The sequence below is a fragment of the Canis lupus genome, chromosome 15 (assembly GCF_003254725.2).
Source record: "Canis lupus dingo isolate Sandy chromosome 15, ASM325472v2, whole genome shotgun sequence".
Lineage (NCBI taxonomy): Eukaryota > Metazoa > Chordata > Mammalia > Carnivora > Canidae > Canis > Canis lupus.
Window position 1 is genome coordinate 34,065,527 of NC_064257.1, and position 23,876 is coordinate 34,089,402.

Consider the following 23,876-nt stretch of genomic DNA (forward strand, 5'->3'; position numbering starts at 1 on the left):
CACCCCACACCTCATCCCACATACACCACAAGCTCTGGGAGTGAAAAAATAACTTTCCTTGAGAGAGGCTCCGTATCTCACTTGCCTGAGTCAGCTTCAAGGCAAAATAATACTGTGATTTGGGTTTTCTCCAGGGCTGTAAAACTCTTGATGAATGCATCTGTGCATCCATGCAACCTTTTTTAAGGTTCACGTTCCTGCTGGCTGTGTGGGTGTGCAGTGGACATTTCTGATACACTACTGATAAACCCAGGTGTGACCAAAGGCTTACCTCCAGAGAGGTTACCTTTCTTCTTTCTTGTGCCTTTCTCTTCACGATCACAGAAGATCTCCTAGGCTATATGAGCAGGAAGTGCTGGCTAGCTCACGAGTGCTGAGAGAAATCAGCCCCATCATCATCAAGGTTTCGGCTGCATGTTGTAAAATGGAAAAGCTTTCAAGGAAGTATAAAAAATTATGTGTGTGTATATATATATAATGTATATATATACATATATATATATGTGTAATTTACTTTTTAAAAGGATTTTATGTATTTACTTGACAGCACAAGCAGGGAGCAGCAGTAGGCAGAGGGAGAGGGAAGAGCAGGCTCCCTGTGGGGGAGGGATCCCAGTGTGGGACTCGATCCCAGGATCCCAGGGATCATCACCTGAGCAGAGGCAGACGCTTAACCAACTGAGCTACCCAGACACCCTATATATTTGTTTTAAAAATATATCTGAAATAACCGAAATGGCCATTGACAGGTAATAGATAAACACGATGTGGCTTGTACTCCTAGTGAAATGTTACTTGGCCTCTTAGAAGAACGAAGTTTTGACACAGGCTATGACAGGGGTGAACTTTGAAGACATTACATGAGGCAAAACAAAACCAATACAAAAGAAAACATATTTGATAATTCTCCTTATGTGAGGTGCTCAGAATGGTCAAGTTCATAGAAGCAGAGAGTAGACAGTGGTTACCAGGGGCTGGGGGTCAGCAGGGACTGGGAGCCGATTGTTGGGTATTGAGTCGGGGGTGATGACAAGGCCTGGAGACGGATGATGTGTTCAGCATAACAGCGTGCATGTACCTCATGCTACTAGGCTGTAGGTCTAAAGTGGCTAAGATGGTAAAGTTTATACTATGTATATTTTACCACAACAAAAAAATGTATGTCAGAATGTTTTTTCAAATGTGTCTCTTACTTGTCTACTGTTACTCCAACAGATTTCAGGAATTGTACTCGAATTGCTTTTTTTTATTTAAAAAAATGACTTTATGTATTTATTTGACAGGCAGAGAGCACAAGTGGGGGGAACACCAGAGAGAGAGGGAGAAGCAGGCTCCCTGTCGAGGAGGGAGCCTGACACGGGACTCGATCCCAGGACCCCTGGATCGTGACCTGAGCCAAAGGCAGATGCTAACTGACCAAGCCACCCAGACACCCTTGAATTGCTTTTTTCGTATGTGCTATAAATTTGTTTTCTTCAGAGTGCCAATAAGTCCCAAACCTCCTCAGGAAAAGGTGTATATGTGCGCGCGTGTGTGTGTGAGTGAGTGAGTGTGAGGGGATCGAGGTCATAACCATGTGTATAGATGGAGCCAAGGTATTAGAAACTGAGGTAGAAAAGTCGCCTAGCTGCTGGCTTCTCTCTTTGCTTCTTCTGTGTGGAGATTTTGTAGAAAATTGTATATGTCCTATTTCAAAAATTCAAAGTCTAAGGCACATCCTAACTCTGTAAGTTTCAAGTGTAGAAGTTTAGGTAAAAGCAGAAGTATGAGCATTTGTCACCCACATGACTGTGGAAGTGAAGTTCATTCATTTCGAAAATATTTACGAGCACACGACGTGTTAGGCTCTGGGGACAGAACATGTTTTTGGCACAACCCCTCCAGTTCTCTAAGCAGGACTAGCTACATCATTTGTGGGGCCCTGCACAAAATGCAGGTGCAGAGCCTGTTGGAGCAGGATGAAGAATTGCAAGGTGACGGCAGCAGAGCACTAAGCCAGGCTCGGGCCCTTCCAAGTGCAGGAGGGGGGTGGCCAAGGGCTAGCGCCCTGCAGAGTGTCATGGCAGTGCTCGGGTCAGTCTGTGCCCAGCATGGGGACGGCAGGGCCCTGAGCACGGAAGCTTCTCACTGCTGTATTATACTGCACCTCGCTTTGGTTTAAGGAAATCTCTGGTGTCCTTATATCTCAGGACTTTGGGGATTTTTGTGAGCCTGATTCTGTGGCCTCCTCCCTATCTCTCAGCCTCGCCCTGCCTTCCCCTTTTGTCAGGGACCTTCAGTTGGTTTCCTAGGATTAAGAGTCTCTTATGGTTTGTCTCCCTCTCTGATTTTGTCTTATTTTTTCTTCTCTTCCCCTGTGATCCTCTGTTTTGTCTCTTAAATTCCACCCATGAGTGACAAGCTGCTTTTATTATTTTTAAAAATATTTTATTTATTTACTCATGAGAGACACAGAGAGAGAGAGAGGCAGAGACACAGGCAGAGGGAGAAGCAGGCTCCATGCACGAAGCCCAATGTGGGACTTGATCTCAGGACCCCATGATCACGTCCTGGGCCAAAGGCACACACGAAACCACTGAGCCACCCAGGGATCCCCGAGAAGCTCCTTTTAAAATCTTATTTTGTTATTGGACTATCTGATTATTATTATTATTATTGTTTTACTGTATTCATGTTCCTATTATACTCTTATTAAGTTGTTTTATGACAGAAGACTTTCTCTTACTTTGGGGAACTATGGATTTTTGGGTTTTTATGTCAGGTTTTTTGTTTGTTTGTTTTTTACATAATGTTCCCTTTGTAAATCTCTTGTCACTCTAGTGTGTTACCCATTTGCCATCATATCATTCCATCTTGCTCATTATGGAGCAGCTGGGTTCTGCCTTTGGTGCTCTGATATTACTGGGGTGATTTCTCCTCTGTGACCCCTTGTGGACTGGCTGTTTCCTTCCCTTGAACTTAAGGACACATGTGGGCAAAAGACTCAGGGCAGGGGTGAGCACAGCTGAGTTGTTTGTTGCAATGTTTAACACCTGTGTCCAGCGGTCCTTTGTGGGCCCTCATGAAATGCCTTGTGACTTCTGTTCAGGGTAGCCAGGTCTTGTTCACATTTCTGAGTTACCATCCTCAGTCTACTGAAGTCAGAAGAGAAAAAAATAACACTTAATTCATTCCCCTCCAGATTTGGGAATATTAGAGTGAACCTCTCAGTTAAGTTTGTTGGATAATCTGTACAGACTCAGGGAATCAGGAATTAGAGTGTGGTTCTGCCATCTTTTTTTTTGTCGACCTATTTTTTATTATTTTTTTTTGTTCATTTCCTTAAGTATTAGAGAGGATGAAGACTGGAATCAGCCTCAGTTTGCTGTATTTATCCAGAAAACATCTTGGAATCTGTCTAACTCTCTTCAAATTAAACATGGGTGTGGTCCAGTTCAGTATGGAGAGTGGGTAGCTGCCTACACTTAACCTTGACAATATTTTACTATTAGGGAGTCATACTCCTTTTTCATTTTCTATTCAGTCCCAGATTATGCAGCGTAATTTCTTTGGTTTGAGTGCTAAGAACCTAAAGGTGGGAGCATTTGGTAACACCCTAGCCATAGAGTAGGAAGCAGAGCTAAGTGAATATATCGTAATTGTAATGGATCATTGATTTTAATTGCTTTATTTGTCCAACAACATTCATTTATATGTAGTGACTGCTTACTATCTGGTAGGTATAATTTTAGGTGCCTGGGATACATCATTGAACAAAAGCAACAAAGCTTTCCTGCCTGTGAGAAGCTTACATTCTAGAAGAGATGGGATGAGTGTGTAGGGTGAGGAGGATGGCAACAAAAAATACAGTGCATCTGTGAAATATATGTATCAGAAAGTAGTACGTAAATAAGGGAGATCACAGAGTGGAATGGGTGTTGTGATTAAGAACAGGGTGGTCAATTGGGGGGCTCTGTTTGATAGGAGTCATATTTGATGGAGAAAGACAGTGGAAGAATGTTCCACTGAGGGACCGGCTAGTGCAAGACCCTAAGGTTCCAAGCTGGCTGGTGGTTTCAAGGAGCAGGATGAATGACAGGTGGATGGAGTTGACTCAGATCTGTGCAAGTATGTGAGAAAAATTAATGGTACAGAAAATTGTAACAAACTTTTGAAGTTTTTGTACTATTTTGAAAAAAATTGATTTTACCAATATTCACTGAGGTTTTGATGTTTTTGTTTTTGTTTACTGTAGGGAGGATAAGTTTCCATCAGTGATCGTTTTTTAGCAGAACAGATTAGCAAAAACTATGATTAAAACCTCAGAAGTCTTTGTTCTGTCTAGAAGACATATAGGGAAAAGCAATGCAACAATAAATGAATAATTGTTCCCTAATGAGAAGTCAAAAAAGATCTGTAGAAAATACAATTGCTTTGTTAAAAAAAAAAAAAAGATAATATAACATGATAACATGTTATATCTAAATGAGGCTTTGGCAATCATCTGGTTTTACTTTTTACAAATGAGAAAACGATCTGAGGAAATTTAAATGCCTTACCCCAAGTTATATGGCTAGTTGATGGCAGATTCAAATTTAGATAAGAACCACGCCTGCTAATTCTTAGCCCAGAGCTGTGGCCACCCTACATCCTGCCTTTTATTTCAGTGAAAACTCAATTATTGCTAATAGTTTTGTTGTTGACCTTCCATGGACTTGATAGTCAAATCAAGTTTTCCATTACAATAAGTATGATTTACTTGTATTTTGCAACACAGCCTTGTTATTTGGAGTGGGTAATCACTTCATCATCCTGGAATCAGGTTTTAGAAAGACTTAGTTCTCCACCTTTCTGTGAGGACCACATTGTTCTACTCACAACAAGTAGTTCTAATTAGTTTTCTTTTCAAGGTGCTTTTCTTTCATTTCCAGGCAGCCAGTCCCTCAGCCAAAGGGATTTCTCTTCTGAGCCGCTGCACTCCGGGACTAGGGTCCCTGGGAGGTGGCCGGTCAGGTTGGCTTTCTGTCTGCAGCATCCCCAACCCCTCCGTTCCTGTCCCTCCCATAACAAACCGTTCTTTCTCTCTCAAATACATTCTGTCATTTGTGGTGTTTTCACTCCTGGTGTTGTCTTGAAATACATATTTTTAATTTTGCATTGGTATAAGTCTCCTTTTTCTTATGTTTTTGCTTTATCCTAACTGTCCAGCATTTCCTCTGTACTCCTTCTTGTTTGTCTCTTCCCCTAGTAATGAGCTCCAAGACTGCTTCTAGCTCCTTTCTTCCCACAGCATTACCTGATGTAGACAGCCTAGAGATTCCAGTTCACGAATCTGTGTGAGGATTTTTCTGGGATCTAGAAACCCCCAAACAGGAGAACTGGGTTATAAAGCATATGTATACTTCCTAGCACAAATAATGCAACTTTGTATAAACAACCCTCTACATGTCCCTTATGGGACTTTTTTCAGAGTTTTTCTTAGATACATGGACATAGGAGCAAGATTATACATACACCACATTCCAATGGACCCACATGCCCACTGGCTTATAGAATGGCTGGCCAGTCTTCATTCCCACCAGCCCTGAACATAGTTCCTACATCTCCACAACTCTGCCAAAACGGTATGGTCTAGATTTCTAGGTACATAAAGGGATTTATTATTATTATTATTTCCATTGTTATTTCTTAAATTTCTGTGTTTGAGCATCTCTCTCTCTCTCTCTCTCTCTCTCTCTCTTTTAGTTTCCTCTAATTTGAGTTACCTTGTCATACCTTCATCCATTTTTTCTGTGGAGGAGGTTATCTTTCTCCTCTTGGTTTCAGGAGTACCATATAAGTCCAGATAGTCTTGCCTCCTGGTCTTATATATTAACAAGTATCTTTGTCCATTCTGCTCTGTCATCTTGAATGATGATCTCTTCACTGAGCAGAAATCTTTGATTTTGAGGTAAAAAAATTTCATCTTTTGGGGATTCGTTTAAAAAGATACTTCCCACTACAGGTCATGAAGGTACTCTTCACTATTTTTATTTACTTCGTAGTTTTACCTTTTATGTTTGTACCTTTATCCACACAGACTCCATCACATTTTATGGTATGATGTAAAAGTACAGTTTTACTTTTCTTTGTATAGCTAGTTTTCCCCAGTTTGGAAAAAGCCTCTCCTTTCCCTATTATAAAATTTTAATTGTTATTACAAGAATTGTCATGTTTGTATTATAATAATGTTATCCTACCCAGAGCACAAATGACTCTCCATTTATACAGATCTTGCTGTGTCTTTTAATTAATGCTTAAAATTTTTCCCACTGAGGTCTTGTGTGATCTTTGCTAATTTAATTTCTAGATACTTTATAGTTTTTATTGTTTCTTTTATTTTTTATCATATTTTGTGTTTGGTTGGTTTTTGTTTTAAGTTATCTGGCAATTTTACTCAACCCTCTTAACTGTTCTAATGGATTAACCTTTTTTGAAAAAGATTTATCTGTTTATTTGAGGAGGGGAGGGCAGGGGCAGAAGGAGAACAAGAGAGAGTCTCAAGTAGACTCCTTACTCAGTGTGGAGTCCACCATGGGGCTCCATCTCACAACCCTGAGACCATGACTCAGGCCAAAACCTAGTTGGATGCTTAACCAAATATACTACCCAGGTGCCCCCTCTAATGGATGATCTATTGATCCTGGACTTTTCTTTACATATTAGATTGAATAATCTGAAAATAGTGATAGTTCTGTCTCTTCCCTTCAAATGCTTATACCTAACTTCTTTTTTTTCTTTATAGCTCTGGTTAAATGTAATGGTGACATTGGGCATCCTTGTTTTGTTTCTGTCCTTAAAAGGAAAATGTTTACAAGCTACCTATTAAATCATATGCTATTGAAGGCTTTTACAATCTTTACCATGTTAAGTGGGTTCCCCATATTCCTAATTTTTAAAGAAATCTTTTTAAGAAATCATGAATACATGTCAAATTTTATGAACTACTTTTTTGCATCTATTAAGATGATAGTGACTTACCTCTTTTGGACTATTGATATGTTGAATAAATTGATCTTGTGATATTAAAATTATTTAATCCTGGGATAAATTCTACTCATTCACAATATCTATTTTAAATAGATTTTTTTTTACTCAGTTAATATTTAGGATTTTTACATCTAAAATAATAATTGAAAAGAACCTGTAATTTTTCTTTTCTTGTATTCTCCTTATCCCGTTTGGAACAAAAAATAAAGCAGCCTAATAAAATAGGCTATAGAGCTTTTGTTATTTTTCTATTTCCTAGAACAGTTTATAGAAGATAGGAAATTAAATGTTTCATAAACATTTGATAGAGCTCACCTATAAAACTGTCTGGGCTTAGGGCTCTTTAGCAGGGGAAGGCTTTGATTGCCATTTTAATGTATTTAATACTTAGGTCTATTTTAGTTTTCTATTTTTTCCTGCACTAATTTTGGCATTTTATATATATATATATATTTTTTTAAACATCTTAAATTTTTAATCCTTTCTTTACAGGTTACCTAGACCACTTTTGATTAAGAAAACCGTGTAGAAAGTTAGTAGCTACCACAGGCAAACACCAGGCGGTGGCACGTGTCAATTTTCCTGCTTTGCGGGGTGTCTGAATACGCTGCTCGGGGTCTCCGCTCATGCTCGCTGGAATCGGTGGTGGCAGAGTTTAGTCCACAGGTCACTTCTCCCCATATTTCTTTGTAAACTCTTCAGCGTTCTTACAGAATTTTTTACGGTCCTTAGAGTATTTTTCAGCTAGGTCAGCCCGAAGTGGGTGCTTGGGCTGAGGGTCCTTCACCAGTGCTATGAGGGATTACTTGGTTGGTTTTGGTTGTTGGCTTCCAGTTTTCAGCACTAATTGCTGGCAGACAGACCTGCCCCTTTTCATCGATGTTTAGGTGATAGATCTTTGTTTTAAATGTGATCTTCGGTGGTTTGAATGGGTACTTTGCTGGAAAGTTGATTTTGATTCTGAAGGCCCCCTTATCATATGGAGGGTTGTCAGGAACAATAAGCCCTTGCCAAGTCAATAAATTAGCTTCATCAACCTGGATGTTACGGAAGTTTTTCATTCCACATTTGCGGATTTCTTCCGGAGATAGATAGATATATCTATCTATCTCCCAGTGTCAATTCATCTAGATTTTAAAAATGTATTAGTATACTTGTGAGTGTTTATAGATTATTGTTCAGCAAATTTTCACTCCTGCGGCCCTGTGAGAAGATTTAATACCCTGTCCTATTGGTTTTGGGCTTGGCCAAAACTCAACCTGCAGAGGCCTTACATGTAAGAGGCCTTACATGTCCTTGAGGCAGGGGTTGTTAGCCTTTTGCTCCTAAAACATGGCTACACTAGAAAGGGACAGTCTCTTAGCTCAAGTTTTTTCTGGTCCAGCAGACCTAAAGCACATGATACTTCTATCAGTGATAGTGGTTAATAGCAGTAGAGAGTTGGGAAAGATGCTATATTACCAAATTCTGCAAAGGAACATATATAGTTTTTAAAAGTGCAACCCCATGTCCAACCAAGTCACTGTTACTTACATATGTAACATATGTACTTATACTTACATATGTACTTACATCTCAGTAACTGGGTGGCTCAGTTGGTTAAACATCTGCCTTCAGCTCAGGTCATGATCCTGGGGTCCTGGGATTGATCCCTGTGCAGGACTCTCTGCTCAGTGGGGAGCCTGCTTCTCCCTTTGCCCCTCTCCCCCACTTGTATTCTCGCTCATGTTCTCTCTCTCTCTCTCTCTCTCTCTCTCTCAAGTAAGTAAGTAAAATATTTTTTAAAAGAATTTTATAATTAAAATCCTTTCTGTTATTGTAGATTCCTGAGCATAGATTTAGTTGAATCTCCTAGCAACTGCTTATGGGTCAGCTGTGCCTTTCCTTTACTCCATAATCTTCAGTCTATGAATTGTGCTTTTGAATCCTGTATAGTTTCTCTTTTTTAGGTCAGTATTAAGGTTCCCACATATTATAGAATATAGATCAAAAGGGGGCAGTCGACCAGACAGGAAGCTGGACTTGCGGACCTTCCTTCACTTGGAGATTGTACACTCAGCCAAAATAGACCAGAGAGTGCTGTCTGCATGAAGATTTGTTGGAAGAAATGACTTCTTTTTCTAGAACAAATAAAGTCAGAAGCATATAGCTAGTGGAGATTGTGAACTGGAAACTTGACTTGGAGGAACTTCTTGTGTTAAGAATATGATTCTGTTTTTTTCCCCACCCTTCCCCCATGATCCTCTGTTTTGTTTTTTAAATTCCACATATGAGTGAAATCATATGATAATTGTCTTTTCTTAAATCTAGGAAACAAACTGAGGGTTGCTGGAGGGCAGGAGTAACTGAGTGATGGGCATGAAGGAGGGCATGTGATGTAATGAGCACTGGGTGTTATATGCAACTGATAATCACTGAACTCTACCTCTAAAACTAATAATATACTATATGACAATTGAATTTAAATAAAATAAAAATTTAAAGAAAGATATGATTGTTACTGTACATTGAGTTCCATATTGTGCTCACCAAGGGGGTAAAGATTGGAGAAAGAGGGCAAGAAGTAGAAGACATGATCTCTGTTCATAAGGAGCTTGGGAGACAGAAACATCCTTCAAGAAACAAAAAGTTAAGTATGAATCTTAAACCTGACCGTATATGCAATAGGAATTGGAAAAGGAGATTAATTAAGTATGAATGAGAGAGGAGGAGATGGTTAGAGATGTAATGACCACAGAGATGGGAGGGTACAAAGGGAAATGGGGAGTGGGGCATTTATTCCTTCAAATGAATGGCTTCATTATGGTAGATGGATTTGTTAGAGAATGCTGTTTTGTTTGAAACATGGGAGTTTTAACTTAGAATGGGATTAAAGAGTTGCATAAAAAATTTAGGATCTGTATAAGAGAGAAATTCTGTAAGTATAGAGGGAGCTATTTAAAACTAGTGGATACTTATGTCGTAGTATCTGGTGGTTCTTAAGCAGGCACAATTGTGCCTCACCCCAGGGTATGTGGACTTGCGTGCTCAGGCTGGGGTGTTACTAGCACGTAGGAAGTGCAGGCCACAAATGCTAAAGACCCTGCCATACACTGGACAGCTCTGCCCTAAATGCCTGTGATGCCCTTGTTGAGAAATACCAGACTTCCCACACTTCATTTGGGTTCTATTTGTATAGCTTTTGCTATATCTTTGTACCACCTGTACTGCTAATTTATTGCTCTTATTTAACTTTACTTTTTATTTAAAAATTTACTTTTTTATTACTTTGTCATTCTATATCTGCTTTTTAACATTTATTTACTTATCTTAATTCTCGGAGTCGTAAGTTTGAAATGTTATTTATGCTTTTTAATTGTATTAAAATAGATACATGACTATTCTAATACAGAATGTTCACCCATATATCACCTGATTTCATATTGTACACTGCTAGTGGTATACACATCAAGCTCTGAGAAATAGTGGCCAGATGGTCACAGTGGATTAATTTATAGCCTGACCTGATGTTATGTGGTATATATCCTTAGATGTTGACACTAAAGCCTTAGGACTCTCATTTTTTAAGTAACGTCATATTCAGTAGAATTCATGAGTTGGAAGGGCCTCATGAGGATACTTTTCCTGCTAGAGGTCAGACAGCACAAACAGCTGTTATTATCTCTTCATGTGTGTAATGTCTCCATGGAAGGGCTTGATGTGCTCTTGGCTGAATAGCACTTCTGTGCCAGTTATCTTTGCTCCAGCCTGTGTCCACAGACTGCTGGCCATCTCCCAGTTATGTGGCAGTATTCCCAAGGGATATATGACCCTGAAAGTGTGGAGCAATGAGAGCAAATACTGCCCTCACTCCCAAATAATTGGCCCAAAGCCTATGTTGAATTAATAGTTGGCCAGGAATCAGAAAGATGACGGAGTAGCAGAATCACGGAGGCTCCCTCCCCAACACCCAATGAACTGAACCAAAAAGCAGTTAAAAACAAAAACATATGCCAGCTGCAACCAAACAAAACAAAACAAAACAAAGCCAGTCACAACTTTTATGCCAATGTGCTTTGAAAAGTGGCAGGCACTTTTCAAAAAAAGGAAACACCCCACCCTGACCCTGCAGAAGCAATCCTGGGAAAAGAAGAGAAGGATACAAAATCCTAAGGACCCCTGCTAATTCAAATCAGTATGAAAAGAAGCTGGTGGAGGAGATGAGTAGATGGCCTCAGTAAATGTCAGGAGACATCCTCAGTAGAGGCAGAAAGGCAACTCAGGGCAGGCCATTTTGTGCTGAGCTACAAAAACTAGACCACAGGAGTGAGTGTGTCCTGGCTAGGGAGAGGAGGCTCTGGTATAAGACATTTTCATTGGCTTCCAAAAGAGAGCTGTACCCTGGACCCCCAGCAAGGGCAGGCCTGGTGTGTTCTAGCTCTCTTCTGTGGCAAAACGCATAGCAAGCATCAACCAACCACAAATTGTAGCTCAGAGGAAGAAAGTGTCAAGTATACATTGGCTTACTATAAGACAGCAAACAGTCCTGAATAGAGATGCTCATGTTAAATGTGCGCAGTATGAGGATGTGTCATGACAACTATGCGAAAATGCTATAGCAGAAAAAATGAACATAGCTTGCAAAAAGTAAACATGCAACCTATTGGGCCTGAACAGAAACCCAGTGCAAGAAAACTCAGCCTCACAAGTATTTCGTGCTATAGGAGACCTCAGGATCAATTCAGTGGAAATAAAAACTCAATGTAGTTTATGATAAAACAACAGTGAGACTTTTAATTTTAATTTTTTAAATTTTTTAAATTATTTTTTATTTTTAATTGTGGTAAAATACATATAGAATTTACCATCTTTTCCATTTTTAGGTATACAGTTCAGGAGTATTAAGTACATTCACATTGCGCAGCCAACCTCCAGAACTCTTTTCATCTTGCAAAACTGACTACCCATTAAAACAATTCCCCATTCCCTCCATCCTCTCTCCTGGTAACCACCATTCTTTCCATCTCAATGAATTTGACTACTACAGGTGCCTCTTAAGAGCAGGATCATAGAAGTCTTGTCTTTTTGTAACTGGCTTATTTCACTTAGCATAATGTCTTCAAGTCTCACCTGTGTTGTAGCATGAGTCAGAATGTTTTCCTTTTTAAGACTGAATAATATTCTGTTTTTAAACTTATTTATTTAAATTCAGTTTACCAACATATAGTATAACACCCAGTGCTCATCCCATCAAGTGCCCTCCTCAGTGCCTGTCACCCAGTCACACAATCCCCCCACCCATCTCCCCTTCTGCAACCTTTTGTCTGTTTCCCAGAGTTAGGAGTCTCAAATGATTTGTCTCCCTCTCTAATTTTCCCCACTCAGATCCCTTCCTTTACCTTTCACTATTTCTTATATTCCACATATGAGTGAAACCATATGATGATTGTCCTTCTCCAATTGACTTATTTCACTCAGCATAATACCCTCCAGTTCCATCCACTTCGAAGCAAGTGGTGGGTATTCGTCCTTTCTGATGGCTGGGTAATATTCCATTGTACGTTTAGGCCATATCTTCTTTATCCATTCATCTGTCCAGGGACATCATGACTCTTTCGACAGTTTGATTATTGTGGACATTGCTGCTATGAACACTGCTTGTAGTGGCATTCCACTACAGTATCTTTGGGGTAAATACCCAGTAGTGCAATTGCTGGGCCATAGAGTAGCTCTATTTTTAACTTCTTGAAGAACCTCCACACAGTTTTCCAGAGTGGTTGTACCAGTTTGCATTCCCACCAACAGTGCACGAAGGTTCCCCCTTCTCCACATCCTCTCCAACATTTGTTGTTTCCTGTCTTGTTAATTTTTAGCCATACTCACTGGTGTGAGCCATACACACTCACTCATTGTGAGGTGGTATCTCATTGTGGTTTTGATTTGCATTTTCCTGATGGCAAGTGATGTGGAGCATTTTTCTCATGTGCTTATTGCCATGTGTATGTCTTCTTTGGAGAAATGTTTGTTCATGTCTTCTGCCTATTTCATAACTGAATTGTTTGTTTCTTGGGTGTTGAGTTTGATAAGTTCTTTATAGATTTTGGATACTAGCCCTTTATCTGATATGTCATTTGTAAATATCTTCTCCCATCCTTTAGGTTGCCTTTTAGTTTTGTGCCAGTGTACTTTGAAGAGTGGAAGCTATTTATCTTGGTAAAGTCCCAGTAGTTCATTTTTGCTTTTGTTTCACTTGCCTTCATAGATGTATCTTGCAAGAAGTTGCTGTGGCCAAATTCAAAAAGGTTGTTGCCTGTGTTCTCCTCTAGGGTTTTGATGGATTCTTGTCTCACACTTAGATCTTTTGACCATTTTTGAATTTATCTTTGTGTGTGGTGTAAGAGGATGGTCCAGTTTCATTCTTCTGCACGTGGCTGTCCAATTTTCCCAACACCATTTATTGAAAAGACTGTCCTTTTTCCAGTAGGATATTCTTTCCTGCTTTGTTGAATATTAGTTGACCATAGAGTTGAGGGTCCGTTTCTGGGTTCTCTATTCTGTTCCATTGATCTATGTGTCTCTTTTTGTGCCAGTACCATACTGTCTTTATGATCCCAGGTTTGTATAAGACTGAATAATATTCTAATGTATAGTATACCACATTTTGTTTCTCTTCCATCCCTTGATAGACACCTGGGTTGCTTCCACTTTTTGGCTACTGGAAATAGTGCTGCTATGAAGATGGGTATAGAAATATCTCTTTGAATCACTGCTTCAATCCTTTTGGGTATATGGCCCAGAAGTAGAATTGGTAGGTCATATGATAATTCCATTTTTAGTTGTTTGAGGAGTCACCATACTCTTCTGTAGCAGCCATGCCATTTTATATCCTCACCAACACTTGTTATTTTCTGGAGTTTTTTGACAGTAGCCATCCTAATAGATCTGAGTTGGAATGGGAGTTTTAAAAGATAGACTGAAGAGGGGTGCCAGCGTGGCCCAGTTGGTAAGCATCTGACTATTGATTTTGGTTCAGGTCATGATCTCAAGGTTGTGAGATCAAGCCACATTGGGCTCTGTGCTCAGAGGGAGTCAGCTTGGGATTCTCTCCGTCTCCCGCTGCCCCTCCTGCTCTCTCTAAAAAAATAAATGAATAAATCTTAAAAAAAAAGATTGAAGAGCCAAGAAAAGAATTTGAGGGAAACAAAACCCTTATAATATGAGATTTTACCAGGAAAAAAAAAAAAACCAGCATAAGCATAACCATCAAATGAATAGAAAAAGGCATGAGATGATCACAGGAAAGGAGTAAAGTAATAAAGCAGAAAATGATAGTCATGGTGATGGGGAAAGGCATCCAGCATCTGGAACAGAAAAAGAATGCAGAAATACAACCCAGGAAAATTTTTCTGAAAGAGAGGAAGAGCTAAGTCTTTGGTCAGAAGATCATCTTGAAAACAGATAGAGAATGACCAAGACCTATCCTGATCTAAAGCTTTCTCTCTCCCCTTCTCTGCCTCTTGCCCCCTGCTCGCATGCATGCATTCTCTTCTTGCTAAAAAAACAGACAAACAAAAATGATATAGGCAAGAAAAATCATGAGATACGAGGAAAGGAAGAGGAAATGTCAAGTGTTAATTATAGAGTGTTAATGTGAAAATACATGGTTTATGTCTTAAATTTTCATATATTTTTTATTGGCATTAAATCGTGTGTGTGTGTGCGTGTGTTTTGGTGGTGGTGTTTGAATATTTAACTATAGGTCAGAAAGCCATTTAGTACCCCATCTGTTTCTTTTTTTTTTTCCTGTTATATTCAAACAAAATTAAATAACCCTTATGAGAAAAAAAGCAATTAATACAGAATACGTGCATGAAGAGATGTCCAGAATGATATTCACCAACTCTAAGTACATATTGGATAACTTGTTTTTTCTTTTGTACTTTTTTATGTTGCTTGAATTTTTTAATGAACCTGCATAAAAGTGCCCATATTTTTATACAAGCCATAAAATCATTACTGTTAATATAAAATATTGGTCAGTAGTAGCATCATTATTTCAGTTGTTTCCTAATCATTTTTTAAAAATTACAGTCTTGACAAACACCAGAAAGAACCCTTGTCAGTATTTTTTAAACTTGTGCCTAAGATATTTGCAACTGCTTTGGGATAAAAGGCACGTACAGTGAAAACAGCTATTCCGATCGGGTGCTTTTTGCCTTCTTATTGAATTCATAAGTCTAAACAATGAGCTGCTGAGTGTGAAGTGGGATTGACTCGGATTCCCATGATGCTGGTGACAGAGAATGTAGCACAAGTGTAGTGCTGTTGTACACATGACTGTACCAGGAGTATGAAAACCTCACTTCTAGTTCTGGCCTAACCAATAAGCAGCACCAGAATTTTGAATGTTTAGCGTCCTTCTCAATCTCTGCACTTTTGCTACACTGAACTTCTTAAAAAAAAAAAAAAAAGATTTTATTTATTCACGAGAGAGAGAGAAAGAGAGAGAGCAGACAGACAGACAGAGAGAGAGAGGCGGAGACACAGGCAGAGGGAGAAGCAGGCTCCGTGCAGGGAGCCCGATGTGGATCTCGATCCGGGGACTCCAGGATCACGCCCTGGGCTGAAGGCAGGCGCTAAACTGCAGAGCCACCCAGGGATCCCTGAACTTCTTTCTTTTCTTGAATTTGCTGTGATCTTCTGCTTCCAGGCCTTTGCACAGGCAATTTCCTTTGCTGAGGGCATGCTTCCTTACCTTTCCATTCATTGGATTCTTTCTCACATTCAGGGTTTAGCTTTAACCTCCTTCCTCTAGAAGGCTGTCTGCATTGTAACTGATGGTACTTCTTACTGGATATGCCTGGCACATCTGTAGGCAGTCACTCAGTGTCATGGTTCCTCAGCAGACTGGCCTCGGGGAGACTGGGATCTAGAAAGTGCAAGGTCAGGTTCCCTCATTGCCCTTCTACAGCATGTGCTGTCTCTCCCTTTGCTGGGCCCAGGGTGGTAACTCTCATCCTGCTACCTCATGGCCTCTGAGTTTCATTTTTTTCTCATCAGGCCTCTTTGGTTCTGCTTCTGTTAGAGACTGCAGCGTTTCTTGGTAATGTTCGAGTTTATCAGCAGAGAGTAGCTGTCCTGGTTAGCCCATTATCTTCCAGCACTAGCCATTCCTGCAGGAGAGAGCGCCACCCCAGTGCCAGAGGGAACTGGGGCCCAGGCTGTCATTCTTCATTCTCTTGGAACCCCCTGCCTGGCCTCTCTGTTGAAAGAGATGATAGTGAGAAAAGCATGTTATAAAGCTGTGCCATATAATGCCAAACATATGTTTTATACATAAAAGACAAAATCAAATTGTTATCACTAAGTTTCTCTTGTGGGGTTCCCAGTTATTTTTATTTTCTTGTTTTCACATTTTCTGTAATAAACATTTCCAAAGATGCTAAATGGTATTTTGTAAGCTCCTGTATGTGACCTTTTACTGAGCAGCCCCCAAGAAGACTAGGAAAAGTTGGCCCTACCATATGAAGCTTTGTGCTCTTCTCCCCACAATTTCCATTTCTGCCCCCATCTGATGTGTTTGTTTGCTCTTTTCACCCTCGTATCTTTCTTTTTCCCAGATGACTGGATGACTGGTTTCCCCCCGCACATCCTCAACAGCTCACCATCAGACCGGCAGATTAACCAGCTGGCCCAGAGGCTGGGCCCCGAGTGGGAGCCCTGTGGTGCTGGCTCTGGGACTGTCCCAGACAGATATCTACCGCTGTAAGGCCAACCACCCCCACAACGTGCAGTCGCAGATGGTGGAGGCCTTCATCCGCTGGAGGCAGCGCTATGGGAAGCAGGCCACCTTCTGGAGCTTATACAGAGGCCTCCAGGCTGTGGAGGTAGACCCCTCGGTGCTCCAGGACATGTTGGAATGACCCCTGCATGCTCCACGTCATCCTGTGGTTGGGGGAGTGTGTCCCCAAGTTGTGTGTGCAGAATCTTAACTTTCTCCAAGGGCAGGTGGTTTGGGGGGGTTTTGGGGGTCTTTTCTTTTTAATGAACTTTAGATGAAAGGAGAAAATAGGATTTCTGGTATACATTACTTGAAAGGTCAGATTACTCAGTAGCTCTCCCACATTGACTTGACAATTCATTGTTTTTAACTGCTTAAAGATTGCATTGTTTTAATTGTGCAGGTTTTTAATTGTGTGGGTGCCTTTTAATAAACTGGTAAATCATAATGGCTCAAAAAAAATTACTGTGTTATCACATTACATGTAGGTGTCCTGTATATAAAGCATGCACTTCTATATTGCTTGGGAACTGACCTATGGATTTTGCTATTAATGGGGATGATCATAAAAAGTTAATTTGCTACATATAATATGGCCCTTTCGTCACATAGGATTGTTTGTTTTTTCTCATTCCTGTAGTGCATAGATTAAGAGTGTCAAATAACGTAGTTATTTTTTTGAAACAGAATTACTAGTAATAACAAAATGGTAGTGTCAAATAACGTAGTTATTTTTTTGAAACAGAATTACTAGTAATAACAAAATGGTTATTTTCTCTAGTTCAGATAAATTGCTCAGGCAGGGTGTCTACATTAAATTCAAGACAGTGAGGCTCCCTGCAAGACCAGTTCAAGTACCAGCATGCATACCTGAGCCCTTCATCTTTAAAAGATTGCTTAAGAAAATCCTGTGCCGTTTATTTAAAGAATTTATTTGGGGAACAAAGGAAGATGTGGTCTTTCCATTGGGGTAGTCATGATTGAAGTGTTATGTTCCTAAGGAGTATGATTTAGTCTTCTGTCTTTTATTAATGACACTTGCTATTTGTCAAATGCTTTACTGTTTTCAAGGCTTTTCATATATGTGGTCTCATTTGAGCCTCACAAAATTCCTGTGAAGTGGTTGAGCAAGAGAGGTGAGCCTCCTTCTGTAGTGAGATCAAGTGATTTTTCTGGGGGTGAATTGTCTAGAATGTCCAATGTCTTTGGAGCACTTCTCCTTTCCAACTGCTCCATGCTGATTCTCCTCCTCTGTCTCACATGCTCCTTGAAGAAGCTTGAGTCCTGCTCTCCTCCTGCTAGCAGCATTGCCTTGGACAAGTTGCTCCTCTTCTCTAACCCTCTACAAATGAGGACATGAGCGTCCCCTCCTCCAAGGTTTTTGTGATAATTAAAAGAATGTCTGCCAAGGGTTCATCTAGTGCCTGGTCTTTAGCTCCCAGGAAATGGTAGCTGCTAATTTGCTGCTGTGGCTGCATGTGGCTAAAGTTCAGAGGCAAAGCTGAATAGTGGCTAAAGCTGAAGAGACTGCAGGAGGAAGTGCTGTTACCATGTTTCCTGCTAAGCTTTAACATGTGATATAATTTACTGACTCTCCCATGGGTCCAATCAACAGAGAGGGAGAGATAAACATTCCCACTCTGTGATCTGTTCTTCTGAATAACTGGGGAGTCTATTTCCTAATCCTAACCAAACTCAGGTCTTTTTCAAAGGGAAAAAAACTATACTTTTTACCTCTCTCTATTCCAGGACAAGCATATAGAATGGTAGAGTTGAATATGAAGTGGGTGCTCAAAAAGGTGACAGTGGCATGTCGATTGCATTCTCTCAGATGTCTGGCAACCATATTCCCTTTACTGAAAAAAGATCAATTACTTTTTACAGTTCAACAAACAGTTCAAAATGATGGTCTTCTGGCCTCATAAGTTCTAATTTTCCATTTTGTAGCCCAGCCATTAATTCATTGTCTTGTAAAATGTATAGACTTCTGGCCCCATCACTGAGCTAGTGATAGCCTGTACTTCTCTGGCATCTTCAGCCAATTGCCTGTCATTCTGAACCTTGGACTTGTACATTGCTATTTGCCCCCCTGAGTTTGCTAATAGAGAGTTGCTTGGACTTTTGTTCTCACCACTTTTATAGCCACGTGAGTAAGGCTGGGCTTTGCTGCATCTGACTAAATGGCATTTTAGAAGTGGATCTGATGATTAGCTAGTTCAATTTCCCACCATTTGCTTGGAATCAGAATCTATCATGTACAAAGACACTTCAGTGCTTTGTGAGCAGCGAAGGACAATTTGTGATGGACTGGCCCATCCGGGGCTGCCAGGGTCATTAGAGAGCTCTGACTTGCTGCCCTTAATGAGCAGCGTGTCTCCACCATCAAACGGCAGCTGCACCTGCTGGGCCTGCTCACATTCTGGCAGAAAACTTGCAGAATGCAAGAACAGAGCATCTTAGTCACTACCTTGTTTCTGCCTCTGGGTGTGGAAAGTGATGCTGAATGGCATCTGCCCACCTCCCAGGAGAATCAGGTAGGTGATGTGCCTACAAGGAAGGAGTCTATGTGTTTTTGCATGGGAGAAGATTCTACAGTTCCAGAGGCTCCCTACCCCCAACAGAATTCTGGATGAGTACAGTGCAGTGGCAGAGCACTTGCCAGCACTGACCAAGAAAATATAAAATCCACTTTGGTTTGAGATGCACATGCACATGCATTCATGAGTATGCCCTCTTACTTTTTAAAAACTATAACTTTTATGAGATTTTTAGTACAAAAATAGTGCATGCTCATTATAGCAGTTTAAAAAATACTAATGAGGAAGAATAAAAAATTAAAAATTACTCCTACTTCTGTTTTCCAAAGATAACCACTGTGACATCCCACTTTTAATCTTTACCCTTAGTTACTTTCCTAGGGCTACATATTCTTTTTATGATGAAAATAGGATTGTATCAAATCAACTATAACTATAATAAGAGTTAAAGGATACACAACAGATGTAGGTATCACAATCCTAGTTTACAAAACATACTGTAAAGCTGTAGTAATCAAAAGTATGGTTCTGACACAAAAACAGACACATGGGTCAATGGAACAGAATCAAGAGCCCAGAAACAAACCTAAACATACATGGTCAATCAAGCCGCAATAGAGGAGGCAAGAATATGTAATGGGGAAAAGACAGTCTCTTCAACAAATGATCCTGGGAAAAACTGGATAGTTACATACAAAAGAATTAAAATGGAACATTCTCTCACACCATTCACAAAAATAATCTCAAAATGGATTAAAGACCTAAATATGAGACCTAAAACCATAAAACTCCTAAAAGACACAGGCAGTAATATCTTAGACATTAATCTTAGCAATGTATTTATGGATATGTTTCCTCAGGCAAGGGAAGCACAAGCAAAAATAAACTATTGAGACTACACCAAACTAAAAAGCTTCTGCACAGCAAAAGAAGCCATTAACAAGACAAAAAGGCAACGTACTGAATGGGAGAAAAATATTTGCAAAAGATATATCTGCTAAGAGGTTAATATCCTAAATATATAAAGAACTCATATAACTCAACACCAGAAAAATAATCCAATTTAAAAGTGGACAGAAGACCTTAACAGACATTTTTCCAAAGAAGACATCCAGATGGCCAACAGACACATGAAAAGATGCTCAACATCACTCATCATCAGGGAAATGCAAATCCAAACCACAATGAGCTATCACCTCACACCTGTCAGACTAGCTAGTATAAAAAAGACCAGAAATAACAAGTACTGGTGAGATTGTGGAGAAAAGGAAACCCTTGTACACTGTTGGTGGGAATGAAAATTGGTGCAGCCACTGTGGAAAACAGTATGGAGATTCCTAAAAAAAAAAAAAAAAAAAGTATCATACAATCTAGTAATTCCACTTCCAGAAATTTACCCAGAGAAAATGAAAACCCTAATTTGAAAAGCTATCTGCACCCCTCTGTTTATTGCAGCATTATTTACAGTAGCCAAGATATGGAAGCAACCTAAGTGTCCATCGATAGATGAATGGATAAAGAAGATGTGGCATACGTATTCAATGGAATATTCCTCAGCTATTAAAAAAGAATGAAATCTTGCCATTTGTGACAACATAGATGAAATTTGAGGGTATTATGCCAAGTGAAAGAAATCCGACAGAAAAAGACAAGCACCATATGATTTCACTTATATGTGGAATCTAAAAAATAAGACAATAAACAAAATAAAATAATAACAGACTGATACATACAGAAAAGAAAATGTTGGTTATGGAGTGTGGGGACAGGATGGGTTGGAAGGGCCAGTGAAATAGATGAGAGGGATTAAGAAGTGCCAATTTCTAGTTATAAAATACATAACTCATGAGGATGCAATGTACAGCATAGGGAACATAATAATATTGTAAAAACTTTGTATGATGACATATGTAAACTAGATTTATCATAGGGATGAGTTCATAATGTGTAAAAATATCAAATCACTATGATGTGCACCTGAAACTAATAGGATATTGTATGTCAATTATACTTCAATAAAAATATGGGATTGTATTATATGTGCTGTTTTACAGTTTGCTTCTTTTATTTAACATATAGCTGTCTTTCCATATCATTAAAGCTTTTTCCATACCAGTGATTTTCATTGTCCTTTGTGTTTGGAGCACACTTTCAAGTCCTGTAATTTTCAGCAGCATGTTTAAAGAAATTAAGAGACTCTAGCTACTGAATTTGTAAGAATGTCTTTTGCTGTCAAAACATTGGCCGTTATCCTGCTATTTGCTTGACGCCTCCCCCCCTTTAGAACCATGTCATTGCTTGAGTAGAGCTGTTTGCTGCTCCTGCTACCGTACACTCATATCCCGAAAAAGCAAAGTTGAGCACTTTCCCATAAACATTCTGGGCTTAATCTGAGCTTTATATTTATTCCTCACAGCCGGAAGCCCTCCACTGTTCTGTGTGACCCACTCAGCTCAGTGTTCCAGTTCTACCAGCGTGTGTGTTCTGGTGGGCAGCAATATTGTGCTGCTCTGGAATTGGTGTGTGTGGCTATTGCCCTACACCATCATGTTTAGCAGTGGCATTCTGTGCCAGTGTACGCACGTGTCATCATTTGTTAACCACTTTCCTATTACATGAGATGGATCTTTAAGTGGTTTATTGCTTTGTCACTTTTACAAACAGTGATGTGATCAGGGGAGTTCCTTGTTAAATATTTACATTCACCAGAAGTTACAATGAGATGGATCCCTCTTTTGTTTAGCTCCAGACATATTTAAATTTTATTATCAATTAGTTTTATTAAATAACAAACCACCCCAACATGTGTTGGCTTAAAACCTACTTAACAATTCTGGGAGCCAGCTGGACTGTCCCGATCTGGGTCAACTCAGCTAATCTCTGCTGGACATCCATGCATCTGGGGTCAGCTAGTGGGCTGGCTGAGGCCAGATGATCAGGAGAGCCTCACTACATGCCTGGTAAGTGGCGTGTTGCTGCCTGCAGCAACAGAGGTGTCTCAGTTATACATCTCTACTCATAAAGTTTGCCTTGCCTTCTTCACTTGACAGTGGTGGCCACGGTCCCATGGGCAGCAAGAGCAAACCTCAGTGTGCAAGCACTTTTCAGGCCTCTGTTTGCATCCCTTTTCTTGATATTTGGTTGGCTGAAGCGAGTCCTAAAGCCAGCCCACCCAGAGTCAATGTGGGAGGGCACTACCAAAGGGCATTGGAGAGGAAGTGGAATAATTTAGGTACATTTTTTTGCCATCTACTACAGCCAATATTTTAAAATTGAGATTTCTGGGTCCTATTGAAAAACAAAGTTTGGCTATTCTCGATCCCCCTTGTCACATGGCAATAATGGGCAGACACATTGCAGAGTCCACCATCCTTACCTTCTCATCCAGCTCCTCTCCCTGTTGCTTTACCTACTCAGCCCCCACAGATACTTATATTTATGGCCTCTAGGGATATAGCAAGGAAGACTCTTAAGATACGCTCCTAGAGGTATTGTCCAGTTTAAAGTTGTGCATATTTTGAAAAACTACAATGACTTTCTAAAACTTTAAAAAATTTTGAAAACAATTTTTGCTTGAGCAAAACACAATGGGTTGGTTTTATTTATTTATTTTTTAATGGGTTGGTTTTAAATGCCAGTTAATTCCCCCAAACTTCAGTGGTCCCTGAGGAAGTTCTTGCTGGGGCACACGTACATACACATGAACACACACACCACCACCACACACACACAAACAACTGAGGCAGTAAAAAGAGTCTCTCTTCATCCCTTTCTCTGGAGAATTCCCCAGAAGTGGTAGTTTTGGAAACAGACTCCTCTCATTCAGCTCTTCAGCAGACACTTATTGAGAAGCTACTATAAGCCAGTCACTGCAAAAAGATGACTGATAAATACACAGTTCTCCAGGAACTTACTGTTTGGCCGATGAGACTAACGTGGATTGGATCTCCAATAACAATAAGACATGATAAGGTCTGTGCCAGAGTGCCTATGTGCCCAGTCTATGGGAACACAGAGGAGAAAGAATTCATTCTGCCTTGATTCAGAGGTGGGAGGTATGGGGAATATTTGCATGAGGCTCCCTCACTTGGACACATTTCTGTGCCATTTTCCTCATATATAAAATAGGTAAGATAACCATACCCACCTACAGTTACAGCAAGGATCCCATGAGATAAAAGCTTCTAACAGTGTCAGGTATGGAAAAACATTTTGCTAAATAATTGAGCTGAATTATTTTAGCTACCAGGGTTTTTCTTATACTCCTCACCCTTCCAGGGCCCTAAGAAGTGTGAGGGTCAAAATCACCTTTTCCTGCTGTGATTTACAGTATAGAATTAGAAAGTGCACAGTCCTTCAGTACTTTTACCAGGACTCTAAAAATTAGGATTATGAACTGGTAGGCACACTTCAGAGGATATTCAGAATTGGGATGGGATTCTGATCTAACACATGACTGTCATTAAATGAATCCCTGCATACATTGAGCTACCAATTTGTGTAAGCTAACCAGAGCTTTAAAGATAAATGAGACCCAAATCATGTCCTGTAGGATCTCAGCCTGTTGGGGA

At 39.9% G+C, this 23,876-nt stretch overlaps 1 protein-coding gene and 1 pseudogene across 1 annotated transcript in view; one reads left to right on the forward strand and one right to left on the reverse strand.

The window, feature by feature from the left end:
- CRADD (CASP2 and RIPK1 domain containing adaptor with death domain) overlaps positions 1-21,344 on the forward strand; it is a 177,049-nt gene extending 155,705 nt beyond the window's left edge. Inside the window, 2 exon segments of the mRNA XM_025439530.3 lie at positions 16,608-16,705; positions 16,707-21,344. Of these exon segments, the coding sequence (XP_025295315.1) occupies positions 16,608-16,705; positions 16,707-16,910 (302 nt within the window). The 3' untranslated portion in view covers positions 16,911-21,344.
- On the reverse strand, positions 7,664-8,087 carry LOC112654270 (ubiquitin-conjugating enzyme E2 L3-like; annotated as a pseudogene).
- Positions 21,345-23,876: the final 2,532 nt, after the last annotated feature.